This window comes from Sorex fumeus, unplaced genomic scaffold, assembly GCF_029834395.1.
Source record: "Sorex fumeus unplaced genomic scaffold, SorFum_2.1 ptg000063l, whole genome shotgun sequence".
Classification (NCBI taxonomy): Eukaryota; Metazoa; Chordata; class Mammalia; order Eulipotyphla; family Soricidae; genus Sorex; species Sorex fumeus.
The window spans coordinates 79,034,099-79,060,718 of NW_026606120.1; the positions used below are offsets into that span (position 1 = coordinate 79,034,099).

The 26,620-nt window shown below is 55.9% G+C and overlaps 1 protein-coding gene across 3 annotated transcripts in view; it reads left to right on the top strand.

Annotated features, from left to right (window-relative positions):
* MAPT (microtubule associated protein tau) overlaps nucleotides 1-26,620 on the top strand; it is an 85,324-nt gene that overhangs the window by 25,107 nt on the left and 33,597 nt on the right. For 2 of the 3 annotated variants that reach the window (XM_056127795.1, XM_056127796.1), the window contains exons 2-3: nucleotides 23,574-23,732; nucleotides 26,045-26,131. In XM_056127795.1, coding sequence (XP_055983770.1) covers nucleotides 23,591-23,732; nucleotides 26,045-26,131 — 229 coding nt within the window. In that variant the 5' untranslated portion in view covers nucleotides 23,574-23,590. The remainder of the gene's footprint in view (nucleotides 1-23,573; nucleotides 23,733-26,044; nucleotides 26,132-26,620) is intronic. The other variant, XM_056127797.1, reaches the window with a different exon arrangement.

Sequence of the window (26,620 nt, forward strand, 5' to 3'; positions counted from 1 at the left end):
CTGTGGACCGCCAGCTTTTGGGGGGAATCCCAAGTGGTGCTCAATGGTTCTGGGCTCATGCCTAGCAGTTCTTAGCCATTCGTGCGGGTGGTATACACCATGAGTCCTGAAGATGGGGTATATCTTGGGGCCCGCGGAGCTGGGCGTCACCAGCCCACCCGGATGGTTCTGTGGCCAGTTGCACGCAGGGCCAGCACTCTTTCCCTGGACCATGCCCAGGATCTGGCATTCTGTCCAGATCCCCCCCACACTGTCTAAACTAGCTCTGCCTTTGAGTTGGGGGCATCTGGGTGTGCGGGGAAGGCCTGATCTGTGCCAGGCACTGGGTGTGGGCGTGCTCAGCCCTGGTCCTTGAGGAACACAGGCAGGCAGGTTGGGAAAGCACCAGGGGTGCTAGGAGCCACTGTGCAGACACGGAGACGTGTCGGCCGCTTGCAGGGGCCCCAAGAGTACCTGGGGCCGGGATATAGTTCACAGGAGAGCTAGTTCCTTGCATGTGTGAGGCCTGGGTTTGATCTCTGGAAGGGGGGTGGGGGGCAGGAGAGAGAGAGAGAAAGAGGAGAGGGAGAGAGAAGGAGAGATGGAGAGAGAGGGAGAAGGGGTGTGGGTGGTGGTCGGTGTCTTACTTATTATTTTGCTTTTTTGGCTCACAAGGGGTTACTCCTGTGCTTTGCACTCAGGAAATACTCCTGGCGGTGCTCAGGGGACCATATGGGATGCTGGGAGTTGAACCCGAGTCAGCTGTGTGCAAGGCAAACACCCTACCTGCTGTGCTATTGCTCCAGCCCTGGTGGGCAGTGATTTAAACCCCACCTGGGATCCGGCTAGGCAGGTCCCCAGAACCATCAGGAAAAAAGGGCGCCTCCCCAGCTCCATTAGCCCAGACCCCCCTGTGGAATTTGCCTGCCTGCAAGGTGCTCAGGCAAGACCAGTCTGGCTGTGGTCTGACTCCTTGGGCTTCCTCGTGGGCAGTGGAAATGTGTGTGCAGCCAGGCAGCCCTTGGGTGAGTGGTCGGGTCTCTCCAGGCTCCTGTCCTGGGCCTGGCCTGTTCTCTAGGGGCTGTCCCCCTTCCAGACAATGATGTGCCAGGCAGGAAGGGGGATGGGGCTGGTGCCTGTGAGGGGCCGTGAGCACTCCTGCACGTGCTCTCTCTCTGGCCCCCACCCCCACTACCCCCCCTACTCCCCCCACTCAGCCCTGACCTGAAGCTGAGACACTTCTCCCCCCCCCCCCGCCCCCCGCAGTCATTCTTGCTCTGTGCTCGCCCTGCTCTGTGCAGGGGTTGGCAGAGCGCACACAGACTCCCCACTCTGCTCCCCGTATGGCATGGGGGAGCGCAGGGCCAGGCTGGACAGTGCCCATCTTCCCCCTGCGTCCTGAGGGAAGCCAGCCTTATCCCCTGGCCCCGTGCCCTTGCCTCCTTGCACTGCACTGCGTGATTCTAGCAGAATGGCAGCAGGAAGGGAGAAAGCAAAGCACCCACTGTCCCTTCCTGCCCAGGGGTGCTCAGGGCACTGCTCCTCAAGACCTGTGGATGGTGTGGAGGGCCACCCAGGGCGCCAACCATCAGCAGAGTCTGGGGGAGGGTAGGAGTCCCCACCTGTTCCTGCCTCGCCTACGGGGACATGGATTCGTCCCCAAACTGCTTTGGGGCAGGAGCTCCTGGAAGCCCGTGACCTCACAGACCTGGCTATGCCCAGGCAACTGTGATGTCAACGGCCCTCCCTGTCCCTTAGTGCCGGGCTGCCCTACTGGGATTTCATCACTCATGCACGCCTGTGGATGCCGTCCCCTCCCGAACACCCCCCGCTGTCCTCCTTTGGTAGGACTCTGGGGACGGCTCGGGAGGAGATTGTGGAAAAGCGTCTACTCAGAGTGACAGCGCAGGACACTCCACACCACACGGGGACCCCAGCCCTTCTGTGCTGTCACAGTGGCCAAGCAAGAGTTGCCCCACGGGTCGGTAGGTACCGGGGCTGTGTCTCTGGGGCGTGGCATGGGTGGCTGGGACTCCTCTATGGGGGAGGGGCAGCGACCCTCCCAGGCCTCGGGACATGCTGCAGAAAATGAGGAGTTGGGACTCAGAGAGATGGCATTGCGGGGAGGGCACTTCCCTGGCACAGTGCCACCCCAGCAGTTTCGATCCCCCAGCATTCCACAGGGTCCCCCAAGTCCTGTCAGGGATGATTCTGGAGTACAGAACCAGGAGGAACCCCTGAGCATTGCTGGGTGTATTCCCTCCCTCAAAAATTGCAGGATGGGGCTGGAGTGATAGCACAGCAGATAAGGTGTTTGCCTTGCACGCGGCCAATCCAGGTTCAATTTCCAGCATCCCATATGGTTCCCTGAGCACCGCCAGGAGTAATTCCTGAGTGCAGAGCCAGGAGGAACCCCTGTGCATCGCCAGGTGTGACCCCCCCCCCCCAAAAAAAAAGTAAAAAAAAATGCAGGGAGTGGGGCCAGAGTGATAGCATAGTGGAGAGAGTGTTTGCCTTGCATGCAGCCAACCTGGGATCGATCCCTGGCACCCCATATGGTCCCCTGAGCACCGCCAGGAGTCATTCCTGAGTGCAGAGCCAGGAGGAACCCCTGTGCATCACTGGGTGTGACCAACCCCCCCAAAAAATGAAAAAAAATTCAGGGTGAATGTGGTGGGACCCCTGTTCCTCTCTATCCCCCTCTAGCACATTTTGTTCCCCTATCCTGTGCTTCACCTGTTACTCTCTGGCTCTCGGGGATTGGGACAGGGTGGCAGGAGTGTGGCCTGTAGACTTATTTGCTCAGGCACTCTGGTTCCCAGGGGCCTGTTGCAGGGTCTGGATGCAGAGATCCTGGGTGGGTGGGGTCTCCTCCCTTTCCAGGGGCTCCAACCGAGAGTGAGTGGGGTTGGGGCCTCCCCTCCCAGTATAGTGAAAGCCTTTTCCCCTAGAAGCTTTCATTCTGTGCTAGTGGGAACGCCAGTTTAGGCAAATGCACAGGAAGCAGTTTGGCAGGATGTGTATAAGAAGCTTCACATGCCGATGATACCCTTTGACCCAGGAGTCCGCGTCTGGAGTCCTGTTCTCAGAAACTAATGAGATGACAAGAGCTGCCCCCACGAAGCTGCCCCTGACGGCCTGTGTGCAAGTCCCAGCTGTGGAAAACGCTCCTCTCGAATAGTGTGACTCTAAGGTTCTCTGGTGCGAGTCGGAGATTCAGCCTCGTCTTGGCTGTGTTTTAAAATGCCTAAGAAGGCGGAGAGCGCGCACAGGGCTGAGCTCATGCTTTATTTGCGGGAGGCCTGGGTTTCGTCCCTGGCACTCAGCCAGGAGCCACCCCTGAGCACTGCTGGATGTGGCCCCCAAACAAATAAACAGAGTATAGAAAAAAAATTAGGATGTTGCACCATGGTGGGATGCATGCTTTTCATGTTTAAGGCCTGGAGTCAATGCCCAGCACCCACCCCCTCCCCGCAAGTTGGGGTTAAAATGATAGTGCAGCAGGTAGGGCATTTGCTTTGCATGCAGCTGACCTGGGTTTGATCCCCAGCATCCCATATGGTCCCCTGAGCACTGCCAGGAGTAATTCCTGAGTGCAGAGCCAGGAGTAGCCCCTGAGCATCGCAAGGTATGGTCCCCAAAGCAAAAAAAAATTTTTTTTAAATAAAATAAAAACCCCAAAAGATTTAAAATGTACAGGAGAGGGACCAGAGCAGTAGTACAGCAGCTAGAGCAGTTACTTTGCACGTGACTTACTGGGATTTAATCCCTGGCACCCCATATGGTCCCCTGAGCACTGCCAGGGGTGATCCCTGAGCACAGAGCCAGGAGTCAGCCTGAGTGTGACCCGGCATGGCAGAAAGCCAAAATGAAATAAAAATAAAATGCATAGAAGAAACGGGGAGGTGACCCACAGGGTTATGCTCAGTCTCCCTGACTCTGACCCCCAGTACCGCTGTGAGCAACCCTGAGCACAGAACTGGGAGTAGCCCACAGCACTGCTGATTGTGGCCCCCAAAGCAAAAATGATGAATGCATAAACCTGGGCAAAAACCAAGATGAAAATATTAACAGAGACGTGTCTTCTACTTCCTACTTTCCTGTATGTAGTCATGTACCTAGAGAGTGATAGCGAGGAAGCAAATGTTGTGAATATTCACTTTGGGTGGGATGAAAGCAAAGTCATTTTGTACATCAAAACCACAAAGTTGGGGGCTGGAATGATAGCACAGTGGGTAGGGCGTTTGCCTTGCATAGGGCCAAGCTGGGTCTGATTCCCAGCATCCCATATGGTCCCCTGAGCACCACCAGGAGTAATTCCTGAGTGCATGAGCCAGGAGTAACCCCTGTGCATTGCTGGGCATGACCCAAAAAGCAAAACAAAAACAAAAACAAAAAACAAACCAAAAAAACCCATGAAGTTGGCACTACCATAGTGGAGTTGCCTAAACTGCTCATGACAAAACAAAACAATAGGGTCAGAGGGGTGTACAGTGGATAGGGTGCTCACCTTGCACGCAGGTGACCTGGGTTTAATCCTTAGTACTCCATCTTGTCCCCCGAGCACCACCAGGAGTCTGATTCCTGAGTGTAAAGCCAGGAGTAAGCCCAGAGCATTGAAAGACTTTCAGGGGCTGGAGCGATAGCACAGCGGGTGGGGCAGTTGTCTTGCACGCAGCCAACCTGGGTTCAATTCCCAGCATCCCATAGTGTCCCCTGAGCACCCCCAGGGGGTACTTCTTGAGTGCAGAGCCAGGAGTAACCCCTATGCATCGCTGGGTGTGACCCAAAAAAGCAAAAAAAGAAAAAAAGAATTTCCGAGTAAAAAGTTGGGGGTGGGGGCCTCCAGGCTCCCTAGTCCCCTGGAAATACCGAATTAGAACCAGTGTGAGGGCTGGAGAGACAGCTCGAAGGGCTGAACAGAGATTTTGCATGTGGGCGTCGTGGGTTCAATTCTCAACACATGGTTCCCCAAGCACCACCAGGAGTACGACACTCCCCAAAAAGCAGAGCGAATGAGATTTCTGTTTCTGGCCAACGTTTCTTACTGTCTGGGGCTGGAGGGTGGGAACTGCAGGTGGTTTGCATATGCCCCTTAGGCATGGGGGAGCCAGAGTCCAGAGCCCAGCATCATCAGAGGTGCTTGACTGGGCTGTGTCTCACCAGCTCTCTCCTTCAGTGTGTTCTGTTCTCGGCCAGGGAGCACCACACACTTCACGCCCCAGGCCACCCTCTGCCCCCCACCCCCCCCGCTTGGGGCCCCTAGGCCACCTCTCAGCTGTCCAGGAGCCCGGCTTAGCATTCTGCTTTCTGCCTTCCAGCTTCTGCCTTCCTTTTCTTTTCTGACTCCTTCCTGTGCATGTTTAGGGGACTTACACCATTCCCTCTTTAACACGTCAAAGGCGGTGCTGCAGCTGGTGTGAATTAGGCCACATTCGAGCAAGCCTTGGGTGAGCCCCTGCTGGTATGCTCCACCGTCTGCGTGTTTACGCAATTGTCCCCTTCACCCAGCCATCCTCGCTCTCTCCTCTTCCTCCCTATAGACTCAGAAGCATCCTGGACTCTCTCCGCTTCCTCCGGGTCAGTCCCCCAGCCAAGTCCAGGCTGGGCGTGGCCCACTCTCTTTCTCTCTCAGGCTCATATATGAGTCAGCCAGGCTAGGCAGATGCTGTGGAACAAACAAGTCCCCCAATGCCTCTGATATCTCGCATCAGCACCAGGGCCTTCCTCTTCTTGAAGAATCCCGAAGGTCATTTGAGTGCCTTGAAAACTTTTCTGCAGTTTGCTCTCTTGGCATCTGTGCATGGGCTCTCCCTTGCTGGCAGGTTCTCCCTGTCCCTCCCTCCACTCTCACCTGTGCTGCTCCATTTGGCCCCAGGAGCCTACCAGGCGTGATCCCTGAGCACAGAGCCAGGAGTAACCCCTGAGCACCGTTGTGTGTGACTCACACATGAACACACACACACACACACACACACACACACACAGTTTCCAGGCCTGAGCTTCCAGCAGGTGTGTGGAGAAACACAGTCCTGCATACTTTGGCTCTGCCCATGTGGAAAATATCACGGTGCTAACAGCTAACCATGAGGAGGCTAAGAAGACACGGGGTTTTCAGAAATAGACTCCTCTTACTTCACCCCAGCAGCCTTTTTTTTTTTTTGGCTTTTTTGCTTTTTGGGTCACACCCAGCAATACACAGGGGTTACTCCTGGCTTTGCACTCAGAAACCATTCTTGGCGGTGCTCAGGGGACCATATGGGATGCTGAGAATCAAACCCGGGTCAGCCGCGTACAAGGCAAATGCCCTACCTGCTGTGCTATCACTCCAGCCTTATCTTGGCAGCCTTGAGGGGGCACTTAAGCCCCACATGACAAGCGGGGACCTGGGTACTGGAAGAGATGGTACAAAGGGCCAAGCCCATGTCCTGCGTGTAGGAGGCTGGCTTTAGGGCCTCCAGCACCACACGATTCTCCCCAAGCTGCACAGGGACCATATCCTGATTCAGGAGTAACCCCTGAGCACCCCCAGGTATGACCCTAAAACCAAGAACAACAGCGAAAGGAAACTAGAGCTCAGAGAAGCTCAGCCTCTTGGCCGGGATCACAGAGCTGGGGAAATGCAGACGCGGCGTTTGACTCCGGAGCTCTAGGGGCTGATGCCAAGAGGCCCACTGGCCGCTGGTGGGTGTTTCCTGCTTCTATCTGTAGCCCCTGCCCACCTCCCAGCCCCTGTCCACTCAGAGAGGACAGACACTGCAGGAAGGTGTTGAGCGTGGGCACACTCCAGATCCAGTCATTCTGCAGCTCCTGGCTGGCCGCTTCCCAGCTGGGAGACTGAGAAGTAGGTCACTGCTGGAGGGACACCACGGCCATGTTGTGGGATGTAGGGACTGTGGGGGCTGCCACCACAGGCCACCAGCTTTGCTCTAGCTCCCTCCCTGTGGCCACAGAGGAGGGGATGGGGAGATGAAATGCACCTCTTGCGGATTTGTGGGTGACGGGGGGGGGTCAGAGGTCACTGGAGGTCAGCTCAGCCATCACAGCCATGCTGAACCATTCTTTGGCCTCCGCCTCACATTAAATTAATGCTATTTAATGTGAGTTGTTTGGTCACTGAGACAGGAACTTCAACAACCAGGAGCATCACAGATGTCGCCCATGACTAGGCGACACTAAATTCTAAACTCTACCACCGAACTCTACACTGAGATGTGCCCTTTTATTTTCTTGCTTCATTCTTTAGTTTGCAACAGTTTGACTCAACTATAAAAAGAATATTAAAATAAAATAAATAAAACATTTAAATATAACAGGGACCAGAGTGATAGGATACTGGGTAGGGCCTTACAATGTGGCCAACCTAGGTTTGATCCCCAGCATCCCATATGGTCCCTGAGCACCGCCAGGAGTAATTCCTGAGTGCAGAGCCAGAAGTAACCCCTGAGCATTGCCGGGTGTGGCCCAACCCTCCACCCCCAAAAAGTGATTGGTGCAATCTATGTCTATCCCTCTCTTTCTGAGTCATTTCGCTTAACATGATACTTTCCATGTAGTACTACTTATATGTAAATTTCATGACTTCATCTTTTCTAACAGCTGCATAGTATTCCATTGTGTAAATGTATCAGAGTTTCTTTAACCAGTCATCTGTTCTTGGGCACTCAGGTTTTTTCCAGATTCTGGCTATTGTAAAGAGTGCTGCAATGAACAAACAAGTGCAGATGTCACTTCGACTATACTTTTTTGCCTCTCTGGGATATATTCCCAGGAGTGGTATTGCTGGGTCAAATGGGAGCTCAATTTCTAATGTTTTGAGAATCGTCCATACTGATATTTGATCATTGTATAATTGAAACCCAAGCACAAAAATTTGTAAGTCTACAACTGTACCTCGTGATGTCTCACTAATAAAAATTTGCTCGAGCGGGCCCAGTAACGTTTCCATTGGAGACTTTGTTGTTACTGTGTTTGGCATATCGAATACATCATGGGTGGCTTGCCAGGCTCTGCCGTGCGGGCGAGATACTCTCGGTAGCTTGCCGGGCTCTCCGAGAGGGGCGGAGGAATCGAACTCGGGTTGGCCATGTTGGCTGCGTGCAAGGCAAACGCCCTACCGCTGTGCTATCGCTCCAGCCCCAAAATAATAAATAAATAAATAAATAAAAGTGATTGGTGGAAGCAAAGGGAACACCTGTCTGGTCACCCATTGTGTGCCCTCTCTGCCCCAAGGGCAGAAGCCAGGCGGCAGGAGTCACCTGTGCTCCATCCTGCTGGGCAGAGCCCTGGGGCAGACACTGCACCCAGAGCCCATCCCCACCACTTGGAAACCTGCAGAGTTGGTCGCTGCCTTTTCGAGAATTGTCCCTCCACGCACCCCTCCAGGGCATAGAGCCGCCGTCTCCTCCCTCCGCACCCTCTCCCCTCCCCCTCCACAGTGCACATGCCCCCCTCATCCTCTCCTGTAAGGCTTTCTGCTGCTTCAGCTTTCTAAAGAGCGGTTTCTGGCCACCGCCGCCGCCTCACAGCTGAATTATGTAATCTGCGTGACTCCTGGCCCAAGGATCAGAGGTGGGCAGCTGGTCTGGGTCAGGGTACTCCCCGTGCCCCCTCGGAATGCTGGGGCTCAGCAGGAATCCCAACTCAGCAAGAATGAACAGCTTCCCCGTGGAGCCTTTGCTGGTCCCGGGTATGTCTGTTCTCTGCTACCAGCCCTCCAACCAGTGACGCCCCCTGCCAGGGCTCCCCTTGTGCCCGGAATAACCTGCTTCCCCTCTGCTGCTTCCTTTGCCCTCCGTGCCCCCCCCCCCCCCCACACACACACACTTTGCTTCCAGAAGAGCAATTTCTGGGGCATAGACCATCTGCGGGCTCCTTTGTGTCTGTGGTCTTGGCCACTTTCTCTCTGTGTCCCTCCTCTATCTGTGGACAGCTGGGTCAACACCTCTGCCCCTACATCCCTGCCAGAGCCCGCTCAGGGCGGGCAACTTGGTCAGCAGGACTTAACGGTGGCAGGGGAGGGGGTGTGATTTGGCTCCCAAGGGACCTCGTGTCACCCCGTATTCATGTCTGCATCTGCCGGGGAGAGGGGGTAAATCCAAGTGCAGGAACTCTGCTCTTCCACTGGCTCCCATATTCCCCAAGGCCCCCTATGGTCATTTGCCAGGGTTAGTCTCTCCTCATCCTGCCATCCTGTCCCTGCCCGGCCTCCCTCTCCTGGGATCCCCCCCTTAGGGATGTACATGTGAGCACTGACTGGGGAGCAAGGCAGAGCCAGGAGCACAGAGCCAGGAGCAAGCCCTGAGCAGATTTTCCTAAGGATCGTCAGCTTCTGTGCAACCCTATTGAGTCATCTCACGTTTTTAATTTTTTCACCGAGTACAAATTTATTTTTTGGTGGGGGAGAATCACACCCAGCAGTGCTCAGGGCATACTCCGGGCTCTGCACTCAGGGATCACACCGGGCGGTGTTTATGGGACCACGTAGGGTGCTGGCCACTGCACTCAGGTCGACCACGTGCCAGGCAAACACGCAGCTCTCTGTCCTATCACTCGGCCCTTCAGAACATACTTTTAGCTTATGTGAGGTGTTGAGACATCCTTTGTCCCTCAGCTACTGCTTATAAATCAAGGTTTCGCGACTCCCTGAGAACTGCTCTTCAAGGAATGAGCTAAGAAGGAAACACAGTGCCCTTTCGTTGTCAACGGTTTGCGGGGGGGGGGGGGGGGGGGGGGGCTGGGGTGGCGATGGCTCGGTTGTGGCTCCTTCCTGGGGCATGCAGCCCTGGGTTCATTTCTAGGCATCGCTTTTTCCCAGGCCACCACCGGGTCTGGCCAGCAACAGGCTGCTTCAGGGGAAATGGGTGGGGGGTGGGGGGAAGAGTAATGTCCAGGGGGATGGAGCAGTAGCACAGCGGGTAGGGAGTTTGCCTTGCATACGGCCAACCCAGGTTCGATTCCCAGCATCCCGTATGGTCCCCTGAGCACCGCCAGGAGTAATTCCTGAGTGCAGAGCCAGGAGTAACCCCTGTGCATCGTCGAGTGTGACTCAAAAAGCAAAAAACAAAACAAAAAATAAACCACACAAACGAAACCCCACATCCTTGCCCCCAAAGAGAAGGAGCATGGCATACTGGCCTCTTCGTCCCTGGCGATGCTCAGGGGACCATATGGGATGCTGAAAATTGAACCCAGGTCAGCCGTGTGCAAGGCAAACATCCTATCCGCTGTGCTATCGCTCCAGCCCCAGTTTGTGTGTTTTAATAGAAAGGTTTATTGGGAAAGAAACTCCCTAGCCAGGCATGGACATAGTATAGGACTAAGTTCACACGGGGTGTTTCCTCGTCAGCAGAACTGCCTGTCACCTGTGTTTTCCCGAAGCTTAGCAGTGTTACTCTGGAAATCTCTAGTTTTCTGCCTTTTCTCCATCTTCCTTTCCATCTTCGCCGGGAAATGCTGATTTGACTGGAACCTTTGCTGGGTTCACCATGGCTGTGTGGCCACTTGTGACCATGTCCGCATGGGTGAATGACCCCACCTCTCGGCTTCCCTGTGCGTTCTAGGTCTTGGTGGGCTCTCCCTATGAGTGGAGGTGAGGCCGACGGTTCCATATACTTCAGAATACTGAGTGTTCGGATGACTTCCTTGTTATCAAGGTTGTTATGTCCTGGCCCCTAATTTTTGATTTTCCAAAAATAAATAAATAATAAGTTTACTTTGTAGCCTCTTTTGCCATGTTTTAAAGGCATATTTATTGGGTCAGAGAGATAGTACAGGGCTCAAGATGCTTGCCTTCTACACAGCCAAGCCTGGATCTGTCCTTGGCACCATATCTGGTCCCCTGGACACTGCCAGGTGTAAACCCCGAGTACCCCAGGGGCAGCCTCAACCCCTAATGCCAAACAAACAACAGAAAAGTCCTCACATCTTTACTGAAGACAAGGACTCATGTTCCATAAAGTGTCACCATCTAGAGGGACATCTTGGGCCAGGGAGATAAGGCAGAGGGCAGGGGAACATGCTTCTCCTGGTGGGATCCCCAGCACCTCTTGGTTCCCCAAGCACCGCTGGGAGACACCCCGAAGCCGAGAAGCCAGGAATAGTTCTAAGTACCGCTTGGGCTGGGCAGAGGGGGATGCTGCAGAGACCAAACATAAGGACTAGGTAGGGAGTCGAGCGTTCAGGCTCATGCGCTCAAACCCGGTTCCATCCCTGCAGCAAATGCTGCCAGCACATCACCAGGTGTGACCTGGACCCGGGCACCACAGGGCCCAAGCTGCAGGACCACGCCCCTTCCCTTTCCTTTGTTGCTGTTACTGTTGCAACTGTAGGCTGCAGCTCTGCTGTCTATGATGTTGCAAGAACAGTCTTCATTGTCCATTGTTCAGACGCTGCTGTGGACCCTTCCTGAGTACATATGTCCCTAAAGTGAAGTCTCTGAGGCCCGGCAGAAATGCTGCTGTTTATGGGGGGCACCTCGCACCCCTCCTTCTCCGGGTCCTTTGGAACAAGGCGGCTGGAGCTCACGAACCGGGGCAGCCCCCAACCCACACTGGATGGGAGAAACTCCACTTGCTGTGGGCAGAGCAAAGGCCTGACCCCAGAGTCCCATAGACAGTGGACGTGCGGGTCTGTGGACGGGTGGACTGTGGGCTGTGGGCAGGTGTACTGTAGACAGGTGGGCTGTGGGAAGGTGGACCTGTGGGCAGGTGGGCTGTAGACATGTTGACCTGTAGTCAGATGGAGTGGACATATTGGTCTGTGGGCAGGTGGCTGTGGAAGGGTGGCTGTGGGCAGGTGGGCTGTGGACAGGGGCCATGGCTCCCTGTACTCAGCATGGACCCACAGTCTCTTACGCAGGATTTTTTTTTTTTTTTACGCAGGATTTAGAGCACACTGACCCTTGGTCTTTTCATTTCCATCTGGTTTCTCTCTCCCAGGGGCCCTTTGCTTTCCTTGGTGCTCCTGTGCCCCAGTTAAGAATCCCCCCTCCCCGGGACTGAAGCAATAGCTCAGCGGGTACGGCATTTGCCTTGCATGCGGCCAACCCGGATTCGATCCCCAGCATCCCATATGGTGCCCTGAGCACTGTCAGCAGTGATTCCTGAGTGCAGAGCCAGGAGTAACCCTTGTGCATCGCTGGGTGTGACCCAAAAAGCCAAAAACAAAAAAACTTCCCACCTGGGGTCAGAGCGATATTACAGCGGGTAGGACATTTACCTTGCACACAGCTGACCCAGGTTCAGTCCCTGACATCCCGTATGGCCCACCGAGCACCACCAGGAGTGACCCTGACCCTTGAGCATCACTGGGTGTGACAGAAAAAGAAAAAGAAAAGGGGCTGTCGTGATAGCACAGCGGGTAGGGCATTTGCCTTGCACGCAGCCAAGTCGGGTTCGATTCCCAGCATTCCATATGGTCCCCTGAGCTACCGCCAGGAGTAATTCCTGAGTGCAGAGCCAGGAGCAACCCCTGTGCATCGCCAGGTATGACCCAAAAAGCCAAAAAAAAAAAAAAAAGAATCCCCCACTCACACGGTTCCCCTCAGTGACCTGTCTCCCATTGGCCCCATGACTGGGATCATGGTGTAGGGTTGGCCCCTTGGTCCCACCAGCCACCAGTAGGTCTTGGCGTGAGAATAACGAAGCGGCCCAGCATCCATCCTCGTGGCAAATGACAGGGTCACAAACAGGCTTTGTTTTCTAAAATAGCATTGTCTTTTTATTTTTTATTTTGGGGCTAATTGTCATGTTATAAATGTGATCTCTGTCTCTACACCAGCAGAATAAACAAACGGATGCCACCCACAAGACAGTCCCCCTAATCCCACTTCCCTTCCCAGACACAATTCCATCCCCACCCCAGCCCCCCACACACTCTCACACACACACTCAACACATACATACACACATGTACACTTATACACACATAGTCATACACATACACACACTCACATACTCACACACTTATAGCACACACTTATACACTCACACACACTCATACACCTACACACACAAACTTATACACATACACACACACGCACACACACACGCTCATACACAAACCCTCACACACTACCAGGGACTTAGATTGTCCTGAGCCACACTGGCTCTCGTCTCCGTCATTCCCTGCATGTAAACGGCCGCTTCACCCTGCGGGCGATCCCGGCTGCGCTCTGGCCAGCGTGCCTGACCCCCTCCTCAGGACGGGTCGGCTCCTGCGAGTGCTCCAGGTCACAGATTTGGCGCTGTCCCCAGGCGTCACGGGACCGGGCATGAGCTCACTGCGTCCACCATCTGCCCTTCCTGGCCCGGGGTGGCATGGGGACGGCCAAGGGGCACCACGTGTCCCTGGTTCCTGGTGAGGAGGTGCCCCGTGCCCCAAGAGCCTCTCTGGTCTGCTCGTGGGGGTGACAAGACTTCCCCGCTGGTGGTCGGACCCCGGAAATGTACCGGCAACTCACTAGTGCGTGGATCCCCAGTTTCCCAGACACGGCCGGGCGCCTGGGAGATGGGGGAGGTGACCTCTATGAACTCTGGCCCTGCCGCCCCTGGCAGCGTTGGGGCCTGGGCTCAGGCAGGGCTTAGGGCTGGCCGGGGGCGTCTCTCCTGCTCTGTTTATTTTCTTCCCAGCAGAGCCGGGTGCCCCTTCATTACTGCCTGTAACTGCTGGTTAGCGAGACCCGCGTCCTCCCCCGTGCCCACCCCCCTTCCTGCTGGGCCTGTGTCCTGACTCTTCCGCCAGAAGCCACTTGCTGTCCTTCCTGTGGCCTTGCTGCTCCTGCCTCTTAGTGCCCGGGGCTGGGGACCAGCGGCTCCTGTGTCTCCCCCCACCTGTGCCCCCCCGCCCTGGCTCTAGGAGAAGAGGGGTGAAGAGACCCCCAGCCCTGCTTCTCACCGCTACCCCGGCCCACAGCCTTCCCGGGGGATCCCCCCACTGTCCCCAGGTGACCCCACTGACCCTTTCTTCTGGCTGTCACTTCCCTCCAGCAGAACAGAGGGGCGACCTCCGCTTGGCCCCTGATTTTGTCCCTTCAGGTTAAGTCCCCTCTTCATCTTCTGGAAACTTCTTCCTCAGAACACCCATGTGAGCACAACAGGACTTTACCACAGTCTGAAACTTTCCAGCTTACTGACATACTCGCTCTCTCTCTCTCTCTCTCTCTCTCTCTTCTCAGCCCATGGCCCCTCATCCCCCTAACTGAGTTGGAATCAGGCCCCCCAGGGGGGTTTGGAGCCAAGGGCTAAAGGTGGGTCTGGTCCCTCTGCACTGGTACCCCGGCACTAACCAGGCTGGGCTTGGGCAACCTGCCAGGAAGTAGGGGTTCGGCAGCCAGTGTGTGGCTCTGAGGGGGGGAGATATACCGCGTCTGGTATCGGCGGAGCGTCCCCCACAGGGAGCACCCGCACCATGGGAGCCCAGGGGAAGGGACCTCCCAGTGCTGGGAATGAGGCTAGGCAGTGCTCCCAGAGGGCCTTGAAAAGGGGGAACTTTAGTATAGCAGGGAGGATGCTTGCCTTACACATGGCCAGCCCGGGTTTAATCCGTAGCACCCCATATAAACCCTCGAGTGTGACCCAAAAACCAAAAAAAAAAAAAAGAAAGCAAAGCGGTTGCCCCAGTAGCAGCCCCTGGGATGACCAAGGAGCAGGCGTTTCCCAGAGCTCCGACGCCCTCAGCACGGGGCCATGGAGATTCTGTGGGCACCTCCAGCTCACCAGGTGCTGAGGCAGGAGCTTGTCCCCACACGGGCCTTCACGGCCACCACCCACTCCCTCTGGCCCGTGAGCACCACTCTCGCTCCTAGATGCCTCCCCATGAGCCCTCAAAGCCCTGCCTGTGCCAGGCTCCATCCTGGCTCTGGCCCCTACATGGTCCCTCTGCCTTTCTGACTCAGTTTTCCCAGAGGCCACCCAGCATAGGTGTCTGTGCCCTGGGCTGGGTAGGGACTCCGGGTGGTTGGTGGCAGTGTTCAGAGACACCCCACTGACTTTGTGGAGATGAAGGATGGCACGCTCAGAATGCCTCAGCCTGGCCTGTATCCAGCTGCAAAGGGACATACCAGAACGTTCCCTGGTCACACAGGTGGTGATGGGTGTGAAATGGCGTGCTGGGGCTCAGAGCAGGTCAGGCTGTGCTTGGCCAACCTGGGCTTGAAACAGGTTGTCACAGGGTTTCCCGAGCACCCCCAGGAGAGATCCCTGAGCAGAGCCAGGAGTGAATCCTGAGCGCCACTGGGTGTGGCCTGAAAACCAACCCCCCCCCAAAGGGGAACTTTAAAAAGTCTCCATTGGAAGTATGGCCTTGTGTTGGCTAATGGATGGGCGGGGAGAGACTGTTCCATACATGAAGGCCAGGAAAGATGCCCGGGGGAACACCCACCCGAACCCAGATGGAGCTTCTTCATGCCAGCTGTGGCCCCTGGCAGTGCTGGGACGTCGGGGATCAAACCCCGGGTCCGCTGGTGCAAGGCAAATGCCTTCTCCACTGGACTATCTCTCTGGCTCTGTTCAGGAAAGTATCTCACTTTTTTTTTTTTTTTTTTTTTTGCTTTTTGGGTCACACCAGGCGATGTACAGGGGTTACTCCTGGCTCTGCACTCAGGAATTACTCCTGGCTGTGCTATTGTTATTTTGTTTCAGTTGTTATTTTGCTTCTCTCAATCACATCTTCATATTCGAAAGTATTTTTTTTTTCACATTTGACCTTTTTTGTTTGTTTTTTGGGCCACACCGGCTGTGTTCAGGGTCATTCCTGGCAGGGCACAGGGAACCATATGGGTGCTAGGGATGAACCATATGGGTGCTGGTCTCCTGGGTGGGCCACATGCAAGGCAAACGCCCAACCCACTGCATTATTCAGCACCCTTCATATAGGACTTGTACGATTATTAATCACTTTCATGAAGCAGGAAGTCCCCCCTCCCCTTCACTGATGAGTGGGTTCACAAGGAGAGCAGGGGTTTGCTGTGGTCTCTCAGCTTTACTCCTCATTTGCGGCCAGCTCTGAGTTCAGGGGCTGCATGTCGGGTGGAATTAGTGGCACCAGGCCACTGAGGGGAAGGGGGTCCCTGAACAGTGCGGCCACAACCCACCCCCTGCCCCAGGCATCACCAGGTGCCCTACCAGGGCCAGAGGGCCACAAAGGGGAGGTGGGAAGCCCCCCAGTGTGACTCCCACCCCAGCGCTAGGGATGTGTAGTTTTAGGCTTCACTAGCGGTTAAAAAAGAGGTAGGAAAAAAAAAAGAAAAACACCAAAAATGCCACAGATTCTAAGCTTAAAACCAGAATTGTCCTGGAACACAATCTGTGGCTCTTTTCCTCCCGTGGCCATTAGCGGGTGACATCAGCCATGACACATTGTGTGTGTGCTGAGGTCCCGCCTCCCCCAGCAGCCTCCATTCAAGCTTCCATACAATTCTGGATTGTTCTCTCTGAATTGGGGCCCAGAACTATTTCAGCCTCTCCTCACTAGCATGAGTCTTTCGTCTCTGTGGCTTCCTTTATCCTCTCTCCACTTAATTTGGCAGTTCTTAAAATCTTTTTTTTCCCTCTTGAGTATTCAAATTTGGTTCTGGAACATTCCGTGATAGGCTGTGAGGCGATGTGACCACAGGCTCTGGCCTGAGAGCTCCTCTGAGGTTTGTGGAGCCGTCTTCTCTCCCACAAGGCTGGTCTCCTGTGGCCGGATGCCACCTGAGGCAGGGAAGCGCTGGTCATAAAATCTGCCACTTGTGTGTGTGTGTGTGTGTTGGGGAGACACAGCTTGCTGTGCTCAGGGCTTAGTCCTGGCTCTGGGATCAGGGATCCACTCCTCGGAGGGCTGGGGATGGGAGAGGGGGACCATATGGGATGCTGGGGACCACACCAGTGTCTGGTACATGCAAGGCAAGCGCCCTCCCTGCTGGACTCTCTCCCCTGAATCTGCTGCCTTTGAGACTCCAGAAGCCACCCCCAGGGGGTGTTTATCTGAGCCCTGGGGCTCTTTCTTTCCCTTTGGGGCCCACAGGCACCCAGCCTCCTGGGTACCCCGATTTCCTAATGACCTTGATTGGCCACCACCTGCATTTCACCCCTGAGACTGACTGCCCCGCCTCTGAAGGATCCTTTTCTCTTAAAATTAAACAGCTGGAGGTGACAGGGATGCACAGGTGCCCATCTGGGGCTGGATGCCCAGCACCACTGCCCCTCTGAGCCTTGCCAGGTGTGCCCTAGAAGCCCCTAGCACATCTGGGTTGACCCTGGGAGGCCCAGGCAGCACTATATCCTCTGTCCCTGGCACTGAACTGCTGGCATGAGTGGCTGAATATTGCCAGGAATGGCCCCCAGAAGCCCAGAACTGCTTGGGAATCCCCCCAAAAAAACCCAGCCAAATCATCGGCATTAAAGAACAAGTTGTAAATGCACAGAGAAATATCGGGAAGGCATGGATCTTGAGCGATAGCACAGCGGGTAGGGCATTTGCCTTGCATGCGGCCAACCCGGATATGATTCCCAGCATCCCATATGGTCCCCCAAGCACTGCCAGGAGTGATTCCTAATTGCAGAGTCAGGAGTAACCCCTGTGCATCGCTGGGTGTGACCCAAAAAGAAAAAAAAAATCTGGAAGGCAGCAAAAGCTCTAGGGAGTTAGTTGGACCCATTCCCCAGTGTTCCTAAAAGGGCCATTAGGTGCTGCTTAATCTCATCATCATTGTCGTTTAATCAGGTCAAATTCTGGTGCCTGGGTTTTGACCTCCAACGTAGTTACATTCCTGTTGTGTCACCTTGGCAAGGTCACTGCTCTGTGTCTCAGTCTGCCCATCTGGAAAGGAGGCATAATAGTTGGTGCAGGGTTGGAGAGAAAGAGAGAGTACCGTGAGTAGGGCACTTAATGTTGCACCGTGCCGGCCTGGGTTTGATCCCGGCATCCCAGAGGGTCCCCTGAGCCCTCCTGCAGGAGTGATTCCTGAGTGCAGAGCCGGGAGTAAGTCCTGAGCACCGCTGGATGTGGCCCTAAATCAAAAATAAACAGAGAGGGGCCTGAGTGATAGTACAGCCGGTAGGGCATTTGCCTTGCACACGACTGACCTGGGTTCGATCCCCAGCATCTCATATGGTCCCCCACGCACCGCCAGGAGTAATTCCTGAGTGCAGAGCCCAGAGGAACCCCTGAGCATCACTGGGTGTGACCCCTAAAAAAAAAAAAAACCACCGAAGTGAAGGTGACGCTGCTGAAGTCGCCTGAACGTGGCCCTGTCCCCAGCCGGCTAGTCGTTTGCCACCTGCTGGGCTGGCACGCTGGTCCAAGAGCCAAGCCGGATCCAACAGAGGAAAGAAGGCCCTCGGGGCCAAAAATAACCTTGGAGAGCAAGTTCATTTTGAGGCTATTTTGGGAATTCTGGCTTTGTGTCTCTGCTGACCCTGGGCTCGGGCGTTTGCTCGTGCTCCTCTGTGGAGCACCTTTGTGGAGCGGCAGCACCCTCAGACAGCCCAAAGCTCTGCAGTGCCCTGGCAGCGAGGCCTGGCCTGGGCCCCCCGTTCCCAGGACTGTACCGGGCCTGGCAGTGCTGAGTCACCGCTGGCGGCGGTTCCAGTCTTGGCCCCAGAGGATGCTGCCCCCTCGCGGGGATCTGAGCACTAACACTCACTGCCACCTGGCCCCCTCTGGGGTTCTGCCCAGAGCCTGAATTTCTCACAGTCCAAAGGCCAGGGTGACTGATGTCTGACGGGTCTGTTTCAGCACCCAGAGGTCTGCACTCAAACCCTGCACCCCTGCTTTCTAGCTGTGTGACCCTAAACAGGGCACTGAACCTCTCTGAGCCACGGTCTCCTCCTCCAAAGGGTCTGGCAGAGGGATGGTGATTCCTCTAACCTAACCGGTGGTAGTCCTCAAGAGAAGTTTTTTAAATGTGTATCTTTCACTGTAGGGTAGTAACATGGTTAAGAATGGCAGCAGCCCTGGCTTGGATGTTCAAGGTCCCTGCACCAAAGTACCCCAGATCCGAGGTCTGTTCACTGCTTCCTCTCCCCACTGCCTGGAGACCTGATTTATAGCCTGGGTCCAAGGACTTGTCATCTTTTGACCCTATTTCCGCTTATTGTTTGTTTACTTGCACTTGCAGAGATTCTTTTTCCCATTCTCTCCCTCCCTCTCTCCCTCCCTTTCCCTCTCTCTTTCTTGCTTTCTCTCCTCCCCTTTCTTTCTCTCTCCCCTCCCCTCCCCTCCCCTCCACTCCCCTCCCCTCCCCTCCCCTCCCCCTCCACTTCCTCCCCTCCACTCCCCTCCCCTCCCCTTCCCTCCCTTCTCCTCTCCTCTCCTCTCCCCTCCTCTCCTCTCCCCTCCCCCTCCCCTCCCCTCCCCTCCCCCTCTCCTCTCCTCTCCCTGCTCCCAGTATTCCAGAAATGGGGCTAAACACCTCACACCGATGGCAGAGCGTTTGCTCAGCACAGCGAGAGCCTGAATCCGACCCCCAGCACTGCATGCCCTCAGTTCCCAGCTCTAGAACACCAGGTGGCAGGCCCACACCACTGGGAATGACCCCTATTTATTTTGTTTTGTTTTTGTGGGGGGACTCCACCCTACAGTGCTCAGGTTTATTCCTGGCTCTGTGCTCAGGGATCACTCCTAACAGTGTTCAAGATTTATTCCTTGTTCTGCACTCAGGGATCCCACCTGGCTGTGCTCAGGGGATCCTATGGGATGCCAGAATTGAGCCCAGGTCGGCTGTGTGCAAAGCAAGAGCCATACCCGCTGTACTATCTCTTGGGCCTCATGGTCCCTACAAAAAAAAAAAAATTTTAAACATTGGAATATTCTAAAAGTGTTCCCGCAGTTGCCCTGGCTCATGGTGGAACCTGAGTGACTCTGCCAGAGCATAGCAGCAGGAAGGCTGGGGGATGACGCGTTCCATGTCCCCGACCCAGCTGGCCTGGAAAGCTGTGCAGCAGCCAAGCTGGGCTTTTGAGTTGCCCCAGGGAGGCCTTTCAGAAAGGGGCAGTGTGGAGACTGCTTCAAAAGTGTCCCTCCTGGGGCCGGAGCGATGGGGTGTTTGCCTTGTATGCTGCCGACCTGGGTTTGCTCCCTGGCATCCTGAGCCCAGAGTAAGCCCCGAGCATCATGGTGTGTGCCCCCAAACATAAAACCAAACCAAAAGAAGGTGCCCCTCCAGATCCAGAGACAGTCCAGTGGGTAGGGCGCTTGCCCTGCACGTGGCTGACCAGGCTCCATCCCTAGCACCACAGAGGGCTTCTGAAGCACCGCCAGCCAGGAGTGATCCCTGAGCACAGAACCTGGAGTTAGCCCTGAGCGCCCCCAGGTGTAACCCAAAAACCCAAAAGTCGAAAAAAATCCCCAAATTGGTGAATGTATAGAGAGGCAGGAAGTAAGCGAGTGGTTGGCAGAAAGTGGAGGGAGAGGGGAGAGGGGAGATGTGCTTGTTGGGCTCAGGGCCTTGGGGGGGGGGGGGGGGGCAATGGGCATGTCTTGGAGCTGGAAGGTTTGGCCACTGCAAGCAAGTGTGGTGAAAGGCCGTTGCATTAAGACTGGCCGCAGTAAAGCAGTTACTTTTCTGCTGGATAAGTTGTGGGTTTCTTTGTTTTGGCTTTCTGGGTCACTCCCGGTGATTCACAGTGGTTACTCTGCACTCAGGAATTACTCCTGGCAGCGCTCAGGGGACCATATGGGATACTGGGAATCGAACCCGGGTCGGCCGCGTGCAAGGCAAATGCCCTACCCACTGCGCTATCGCTCCAGCCCTCACTGCTGGATAAGTTTTAATCGTGAAGGAGGGATGGGGGGTGGGAGGGGCGGGAGGAAGGTGAGGGCAAGAAGGGAGGAAGTCGGCCTTCATCCCCCGCTGCCGTCTTCCTTCTGCACCCAGGTTCACCTCCTCAACCCTGCAGACACTTTTCTCCCTTTCCCGACTGCACCCCCATGGGTAACTTTGGGGCCCGGAGCTGCCCCAGAGGACTCAGTTTCCCTTGTCCCCTGCAGGTCCCCATTTGTCTCCGGCCACAACAGGACAGGCCCGAGACTCCTCTACATCCCGATTTCTCAGGTCCGGAAACAATACTTTTACCAGGGTCCCCCCAAAAGCATCTCCTTTCCAGCTCCAAATGTGACTCGCTGCTTCTGCCCTGCAGTGAGCCCTTCCTCCGAGGCCTCTGAGTCAGGGTCTGGCAGACAGGGGGGCGGAGATGAGGGAAGGGGCAGAGGAGCAGGAGGAGCAGCTGTTTACTTCCTCTTCTGTGTGACTCACTTAGATTACAGGGATCTGCCTGGTGATGACCACACATCCGGGCTGGGCGCTCACCTCAGGGCCAAGCTTATTTTTGTGCCTTTGAGTCTGCGTGGACGTCCTGGCCCTGGGGCCTGGCTGGCTTGGCCGTGGGCTCACAGGATCGGTGCCCCCTTGGAGGCTCCCAGGAAGGAAGGCAGCGGCAGGGTGGGCAGGGCAGGGGGCATCGGGGGAGAAGGAAGGAGACAACGGGGAGAGAGAGGAGCAGACCCTCGACTGGGATGCCAGCGTCCCTCGCCTCTCAGCCAGGCTCGAGCACCGCCTTCTTCTGCTGTCCTCAGACTGACCCCCAGGGCCCTGAGCACGAGGACAGGCTGCTCAGCCCACCCAGAATAAACTCCCAGAGCAGAGGGGAGGGGGGCGCCTCCGGGTCAGGGTGACATTCGGGGAGTGGAAGAGAGGAGGGACTTGGTCACAGGGCTGTGGCCCGGAGTCCTGAAGAGTGACCCTCCCACACCCCAGAGGATGGTTCTGGGGGACAGAGGATGGTTCAGAGTGGGCAGCAGGGGCAGCTGAGTTGATCGGTCAGCACCAGGCCTGGCTTCCTGGTGTCCCCTCTTGTGCCTGAGAACAAGTCCTCACGGGGTCGTTGTGCTGCTCCATACAATCCCCAGTGGACTGGCCTTTCAGGGACACAGTCTATTTGCCACTGGGCACAGTGGGCACTGCCAGCCCCAACCGGAGCCTCGAGCCTCACGGCCCCAACTTCAAGAGCACAACTGTGGTGCTGGGTGCTGGGTGTGGGGTGTGGGCAACATGTAGGCTTCTAAGTACTGAGTGCGGAGTGCTGGGTGCAGGGTGTGAGGTGCTGGACGCTGGGTGCCAGGTGGCTTTCTGCTACACTTGATGCTCAGCGTCAGAGAGTGTCGCTAAGTTTTGCCACCAGCGTGGACAGACCTGCAGGACCCACGCCATTGTCTGGCTTTATGTGTGGAGGCAGGGCCACTGGGAGGCCATGTGGGATTCTGAGGCAGCTGGGATTCTGAAATAAAACATAGCACCAGGGCTAGCAGATATATCCATGGGCCAAGCATATGCTTTGTACGCAGGTGTCCCACACCAGCTCCTCAGCACTGTGTGCTGTCCCTCAAACAGGCCAGGAGCAACCCCTGAGCACTGTGCTGGGAGTAACCCTCGAGCACTGCTAGGCATGGCACAAAAACAAAAACAGAGGGGAAAAAATAAAAAAGTAAGACCCAAAGTGACTAGTTTGAAGGGAGGAAGTGGCTCCAGCTAGCATGGAAGCGTTCAGTCCCCAGCACCCCATATTGTCCCTGAACATAGCCAGGAGTGATCCCTGAGCACAGAGTCAGAAACAGGCCCTGAGCACTGCCAGGTGTGGCCCCCAAACAAGTAAAAATAAAATCAAATAGGGGGCTGTAGCGATAGCACAGCGGGTAGGGCATTTGCCTTGCCATGGCCAATCCGGGTTTGATTCCCAGCATCCCAAATCGTCCCCTGAGCACTGCCAGGAATAATTCCTGAATGCATGAGCCAGGAGCAACCCCTGTACATCGCCTGGTGTGACCCAAAAAGGAAAAAAAAATCAAATAGATGCAATGTGGAAGAGATATTTTTTTTTAATTTGGTTTACCAGTCTCCTTTGCAGGGGAGGATTTTGGTCCCTTCCCAGCAGTGCCTAGGGCACTTGTCTTGCATATATCAGGCACAGATTTGATCCTTGGCACCGCATACATTCCCCAGAACATACAATCTCCAGATCCCAGAGGAGACCCTAGGCACTGTGGCCGAAAGATAAAAAAATAAATGCAGAATGGGGGGCTAGAGTGATAGCACAGTGGGTAGGGCATTTGCCTTGCATACGGCCGACCCTGGTTCGATTCCCAGAATCCCATATGGTCCCCCGAGCACCACCAGGAATAATTCCTGAGTGCAGAGCCTGCATCACCTGTACATCACTGGGTGCGACCCAAAAAGAAAAAAAAAAGCAGAAAATTGCTCAGGAAGGGCCCAGTGTGCTTTCCTCGCCAGGTACCCCCCTTTTCTGCTGGACCGCCCCCATCTTATTAAAATAAACCTCTTACTTCAGCGCTTACTTCTGGTGAGGTGAGAAGTGCCCTGGGTTTGCCAAGTCAGGCCCGCAGACCTGCCCTGCCTGGCATGCTGTCAGTGAAAGGAAAGTGCAGAGATGGGCACAGCTGCACCCAGGATCAGGAGGAGCTTGGGTGTCTGCGTGGGTGGGGGGGGACACAGGAGCCGGGAGACTGAGGTCTGCCTGAGCTGGGGAGCGGGCACCCCTGGCCCGTCTCTGCCCCTGGCAGACCCTCCAGCTAATGCTCCCGTCTCCTTTCCCCAGGTGGGCCTTGAACCAGGATGGCTGATCCCCGCCAAGAGCTCAATTCTCTGGATGACCACACCTCGGTGTACGGGATGGGGGAGAGGAAGGACCTCCCATCCCAGGGTGGCTACTCCGTGCTGCAGGACCACGCCGGCGACTCCGACCGTGGCCTGAAAGGTCAGTGCTGGCCACGCTGGGCACTGCAGCTCGCTCGCCGCTCACGGGCGTCGGAACAGATGGATCGCCTTCACTGAAATGGGCCAAGAACACTCAGAATGGGGCTCTCGAAAATGTGCCTTTCTAACAAGGAGGCTGTGGCCCAGGAGGCAGAGGGCTGGATGGTCCAATTAATGCAAGGGGGATGCTGAGTGCTCTGGTTTCCCCATTAATGGGGGTCTACCTAAGCATGACAGATCCATGCCTTCTATCTGGGAGCTCCAGGTTCCGTCCCCAGCTCATCACGGTTCCCTGCAGACACAGCCACCTGCCCCATCACTAAAACATACACAGGGGCCAGAGAGGTAGTACAGCGGGTAGGGAGCTTGCCTTGTACACGGCTGACTTGGATTTGAGCTCCAGCATCCCATCTGGTCTCCTGAGCACAGCCTGGAATAATTGCTGAGCACAGAGCCAAGAGTAACCCCCTGAGGGGCACGAGCAATAGTACAGTGGGGAGGGCGTTTGCCTTGCACGACCCGGGTTCAATCCTGGCATCCATATGGTCCCCCGAGCACAACCAGAAGTAATTCCTGAGTGCAGAGGAAGGAGTGACCCCTGAGCATCACTGGGTGTGACCCAAAGAGTAACTCCGGGGCATTGCCAGATGTGACCCCAAAACAAACAAACAAAAGAATTTTTAAAGGTTTTATAACATAAAATCTTTCTAACGTAAGCTCAGGTGAGGAGTAGGTCTCCCCACTCCTCCTATTTTGAAGGGAAAACTAAATTCAATTTGTAAAGCAAGGCAAGTTTTTGTCCAATTATTTTATGGTCTTGAGTGACCTAAAGTACGTTTACCCAAAACGATTCAGTTCTTTGGGCCAGAGTGATAGCACAGCGGGTAGGGCATTTGCCATACATTCAGCCGACTTGGGTTCAATCTCCAGCATCTCATATGGCCAGGAGTAACTCCTGAGCATCCCAGGGTGTGGCCCAAAAAGAAAAAAAAAAATTCAGTTCTTTAACATGAAATAAGGTGCGAGAGAAGCTCTCGGCTGAAACCCACATGATGTGTACGTACATAGGTGACATATACACATATACATGTGCAAAATTAGAGTCGCCCCTTCTGTGTGGGCTCTGGCAGGAGAAAAGACAAAGAACTTCCCCTGAGAACACTCTCCCCAAGAAAGCAAGTGACGCGCGGGTCTTTTTGCTGTTCTCATCAGATTCCTTCTTGCTACTAAGACTTTGGAACGAGGTGTTTTCAGATGGGTGGGGAGGGGGGTGTCAGCTCACAGAAGGTGCCACCTCAGCCGCATCCTTCCAGAAAAGCTGGCAGAGACGATTCTGCTAACAAAGGCCCCATGTCAGAGCCCTGTCTCCCACCACCAGGGAGCAGGGGCTGAGTCAGGACAGGGAGGTCCAGGTGCGACCTGATGAATTAAAAGGTGTCTGTGGGTTCAAGTGACACCCCCTCCAGATACCACACCTGACAAGGCTTCCTCCTTTCTCTGCTGGTGCAGGAGGAGCGGCAGGGGCTGGGGAGGGGAAGGTGTTGGGATGCGGGTGGGGTGGAGGGTGGAGGCACCTTCGCGTGCAGAGGCTCCAGGCAGGGGCACCGAGGCTGAGATGCTGCAGACAGTCTGTGGGTGCTGGGAGCTGCCAGAAGCACCCCCTTTCGCCCTTCCTGGGCTCTAGGGGACTGCCAGAGACCAGGTGTCTGTTCTCTGCACCCTAACACCACCTCAGCGTTCTGCCCCGGGCACAGGTTCAGATCCCTACTCTGAAATGGACTCCAAGGGGCCCCCAGCCCAGGTCAGCGAGGAGGGGGTCTTCTGACATCCCCTCCTCTCCTTGGCTTTGGATTTGCAGGGGCAGATTTTGTGTGTGTGAGTGACGGGCTGAAATGCACGAGCCAGGGACAGGCCTGGAGAAGAATCCAGGCACAGGGCCCGTGTCCCCCTGCTCAAAGGAAAGCGTGTGTCTCCGGGCTGGACAGTGATGGCCCCTGATCCCCCTGGCAAGGCTCGGCCCCTGGCCTCCTGCCTGCCCGTCAGTGCCGGAACCCGTTTCCACTGTGACCCCCACACCTGGCCCCGGCTCTGGCTCTCCTTGCCCTGAGGTGGGGGTCAGGGTCCAGTTGAGCAGGGGTGACACTGGTCCCCTCTGCGGCTTCATCATCACGGACCTGCCTTCGGTGCCTCTAGGTTTCCTGGGGCTGCTTCCTGTCTCCCCACCCCACCCCTGCCCCAGGTCCCTCCCTGCCCCCCGTGGAGGGGTGGGGTGGGGCGAGGCGGCCCTTCTGAGGCCTCATGTGTATGTTCCAGAGTCTCCCCCGCAGGCCCCCGCCGATGATGGACCCGAGAAGCCGGGCCCTGGGACCTCTGACGATAAGAGCTCGCCGACCGCCGAAGGTGGGGCCCCTCCTCCCGCGGCGCCCCTGCTCTAGCCTGCGCTTGGCCCTGCTTGGCTGCTGCCTGGACGCGTCCCGAGGAGCAGGCGGCCGTGTGTGCTTTGGGGCAGCTGCGCGGGGAGAGGCCGTGACCCTGGGTGCAGGCCCAGCTGCCCAGAGCCCGCACCCCCTGCCATCCCTTCCTCCCCTGGCTCTGTCTCAGGCTGCTGACAAAAGGGACAGGTCCCAGCGTGTGGTCAGGCGTGGGGGCTGGTCTTGAGCCTTGGCCGTGGGAGCTGTCCCCTCTGGACTCCTGGCATCTGGGTCCTTACAGAGTTCCCGCTGTGCTCACCAGAGGGACCCTATACCCTGGTCTGGAGAACCTCCTGCCCTGCCCCTCTCTGTCAGCCAGGAAGGTGGCAGATGAAGCTCCTGGCTAGGTGTGTGGCGAGGGCGGCTCAGCCCAGAGCTGTCTGCACTCGGACAACACTCCCCAGGGTCACCAGGAGGC